A 4,190-nucleotide genomic window follows, 5' to 3' on the forward strand; every position below is an offset into this window, starting at 1 on the left:
TAAAGAATAATAGATATATTACTATAGTTAATATTAAATTATATAATTTTAATAAAAGTTGTTTTGTATGAAAAAGTTTGTTTAAAATAAAAAATTAATAAACATTGAATTTTTTAACTAGATAATCATCTGCAATAGTTCTAAAGCATTTGAAGTATAAAGTATAAGTTTAATTAAGCAACATTTAATAAAAATGGTAAAGTAAAAAATTAGTTATTTTTCAAAAAAAAAATATTTTATTTCAGTCTTCCTTACTTAATTTTCCCATCAAAATAAACTTTATCAATATTATCGTGAATTAATAATTAATTATATATATTAATTAGTTGCTTATTCTATTAAATGATCAGAGTATAATTATTAGAACATTTTACGTAAGTCACTGTTTTGATTTAAAAATCATATAAAGTTTATTTATATATTTAATACTTAAATTTATATTAAATAAATAATTAAATAATGTAATTTACTTTTTATTAATAAAAAAAAATAAAAGTATTTAAATAAATGTAAAATAATTGTAAAATAATTTTGAAAAATTTATAATAACAATGTAAAATTGTTAATGGTTTTTGAAATGATATTTACAAAAAAGTACTTTTGATTTTCGAATTTCTAGTTATAAATATATGTTTCAAGATAATTATTTTGTAAAATAATTTTTTTAATATGAAGTCATTTAATATTTTATTTTTTATTTTTATTATCGAATTAATGTTTCTATCATCTAATGGATGTTATTTAAGATGTAATGGATATGTCCGTAGAATTCCACCATGTAGATTGTTCATTAGTCTAGAAAGAGATCAATTTTTAATAAGAGCTAGCGGTGTGTTAAATCCTCAAGTTAGACATCAATTATATTCTATGCAAAGAAATTATCGACTACGTTCTAGTTTTAAGTCAAGAATGAATAGTTTTACTCAAGCGAACTTTGATCAAACTACAGCAGTAAGTGTTTTTAGGATTGTACTAAAATTATTTTTAGAAAAGAATTTGTTATATATATAGAGTCGCTTGTAAATATCCAACATACATAAAATTATACTAAGATAATTTTTATAAGGTGATTTTTGTAAAAATACTAACTTTATTTAGTAGTTTTTTTGAAATAATCATTTAATTATAAATAAGTATAAAAATTTTTTTATTATATTGATGTATTATTGCTATTAAATATAACATGTAATGTCTACCTCCTGCTTTTATTGGAAGTGATGAGAATAGAAAAACATGTAAAAAAAGATTAAATTTGAATAAGAGATAGTTTTAAAAATGTGTTATCTAATTAAGAACTTTCAACACTTCAAATTATCTAAGATAGTTACTTATTATTGTTTTTAAATTTCAAATTCTAAATACACGAAAAAATATTGTCTTTTGATCCTCTTAGATCAATTTAGTGCTAACAAAAAAAACCAAAAAAATTATTTAAATTTTTTACTAATAAAAAAAATATTAAAAAAATGAATTTTGCGATGGAGTTTTATTTTTATAAACGAAGTTTATAGAGATAAGAATTGATAAAATAAGATTCACTTGAAACCCCAATAGTTATTAAATAATTTATTTAATTTTACGTCTAACAAAAATACTTTTTGGCCAAACTATATAAATAGCGATTATTAAAAATTATTAATTTACTTACTATTTTGTTTTTCTAGACTTTTCTAAAGTCCTATCTTATTGAGTAACTTCTCAATTATCCTAACCCCTATAAATACAATAAATTAATTTGCTTATCACTAATAGTTTGGTATGATACAATATAATAAAATGAAATAAATTAAAATAATAAAAATGATTATTTTCTTATCTTTTTATATTTAGTTAAAGTCATCGTTTTCTGTTTGATTGCTTTTATGCAATGAAAACTCTTAAATCACTGCTATGGCATGAAAAAAAATCAAACATTTTATTCTCTTAAAAATATAAAATACTCTCTTTTAGTAATTTTTTTTTTTTGTTTAAATATGGAAAAAAAATATTTTTTATATAAAATTTTTTATTAAAACAAATCAGTACAATCTTTATAATTACACAATAAAATATATATATAGTATAGTATTTCTTAAAGTTAAGATAAATTTAAAATACTTTAAATAACATTTATTTAGTTTCATTACTTTATATATTTGTTTATTAATCATTTGAAGTATGATTTCTGATCTTACCTCTAGTAAAATATCTTATCAAGTACAAATTTTTTACTATATATTTTTCAGTTAATAAAGAGAGAACTTTTTTAATCACATTAAAAAATTTTGGTTTAATATATTTTTAATCATTTATCAAATATAAATTGTTTTTAATAAAACTATTTTATATAAATTAAAAGTGTAAAAATATATTTTTTAAATTTATAAATACACTCTTATAAAAAAAGTTGTATTACTTTAGTAAAAAACTTTTATGTGTCTTTTTCTAATTTTAATTGTAAATTAATTGAAAAGATAGACAAATACTAAACATTTTATTATTAAACAATATTTTATTGACAAAAACAGGCACACTTTTAAAAATTTGAGAATCATCTAATGTTGAACATTTTTTATTTAAAATATAATTTTTAATATTTTAAATTTTTTTTCAAACAGTAAATTAATAATTTCAATAAAAATTTTTCATTATACTTATTTATTCTTTTATTTATGAATTAATTATTATTAATTTTGTAAAAATTTAAAATAATAATGTTTTATAATATAAATTTTGTACAAAAATGCAATTTTCAAAACAATAAATTAAAAAAAATATTTTTATAATAAATGTCATTTGTAGTTGGCATTTTCGTTTTCAGTGATTGGTACACAAATAAAAAAAAGCAGAAAATTTGAAATTTCATTATACAAAATTTTTTTTGTAGAAACATTCTTTTTTGTAATTGGTTTATAAATTTAAATTTTATGTAATAAATTTTTAATAATTTATTTTAGACCTAATTTTATTAAAAATGAATGATACTAATTTGTCATCAGAACAAGTGTAAATTTTTTTTGGTTCTTATCTTCATTATTTTTAAAAAAACTATAATTGAAAAATTAAATATTTTTAATCAAAAATTAAAAGACATTGAAAATGTTGTGAGATTCCAAAAAGCAATTTTTGAAAAACTTGAAATGAATTTAAAATAGCTTAAACAAAATGGTATCAAGAAAGGTCATGTAAACATAATAAGATTTTCTAATGACACTTTTAAACTTGCCGAAACAACTTGATTTGATAAGAGAATGAAAAAAAAGTTTTGGTTGAAAAGTTTTAGAAAACACTTTGAGAAGATTATAGTTAATAATAATTTTTTTAAATTTTTTATAAATTCTAAAACCGTTATGTGAAATAAAATAAAAAAAATTTTTTTATTAAAATTTAACTGAGCATAACCCCTTACATATCTTTTTGTTTAAAAATAAGATATGATAACTTTAAACATTTTAACAAAATTAGAATATTGTAAATCAAATAATTTTAGATCATTTTTGACTCTAAGAGTAAAAAAAAGAAAATTTTCTCCACATAAATAATTTTTTTTTTTTTAAATTTTATTATAAAACAACAGTTCAACTACATAAAATCTGTTATACATTTAATAAAATATATATTTCTATTTGTATCTGGTTCCTGTAATACCTTTTAGATTAACCATAAAAAATTATTACTGATTTTGGAAAAGATATGGCTTATATCTTACAAAGATTGAATGATAAAAATCTAAAAACTTAACCAAATGTATTAACTCTTATTCCAAAATTATTATAATAATATGTTAATTTAAATTTACATTTTTTATTGTTAACTTTTAAATACTGCAATAAAATTGTTACTTTTTTTAGACTGTATTCATTCAATCAAATATTTATTATGAAAAAATTAAATCAAATTTTAAGCTACATTGAAAAGACAAATACGGCCGTTAAGAAAATAGATACCAGATTTTTAAAAAAAATATTGTCAATTGATTACAACGGATGAAAGAAACTAATGAACATTTGAAGACTACAAAGTAGTATGTATAAACGATTAAAAAAAAATCAAAAAATCTGTCATATGAAGCAACTAAAAATTAAATGTCGACTTTACAGAATCTGTAAAGGAAAAGATTGTAAAAAATATTTAAATCTATATTTCATTTTGTGATATTTTCAAAAAATCTATGGGGAAAATTTTTTTTTAAAAAAAGTTATATGATCAAA

General features: G+C 17.9%; 1 protein-coding gene across 1 annotated transcript; it reads left to right on the top strand.

Moving 5' to 3' along the window:
• Positions 1-714: 714 nt before the first annotated feature.
• On the top strand, positions 715-1,051 carry SRAE_0000058500 (Hypothetical protein; the record flags this gene model as incomplete). Its single annotated transcript, XM_024646494.1, has 2 exons — positions 715-951; positions 989-1,051. 2 exons carry the CDS (start codon positions 715-717, stop codon positions 1,049-1,051), a joined length of 300 nt encoding a protein of 99 aa, XP_024500670.1.
• Between the last annotated feature and the right edge of the window lie 3,139 nt (positions 1,052-4,190).

The sequence above is a fragment of the Strongyloides ratti genome, scaffold srae_scaffold0000004, assembly GCF_001040885.1.
Source record: "Strongyloides ratti genome assembly S_ratti_ED321, scaffold srae_scaffold0000004".
NCBI lineage: Eukaryota > Metazoa > Nematoda > Chromadorea > Rhabditida > Strongyloididae > Strongyloides > Strongyloides ratti.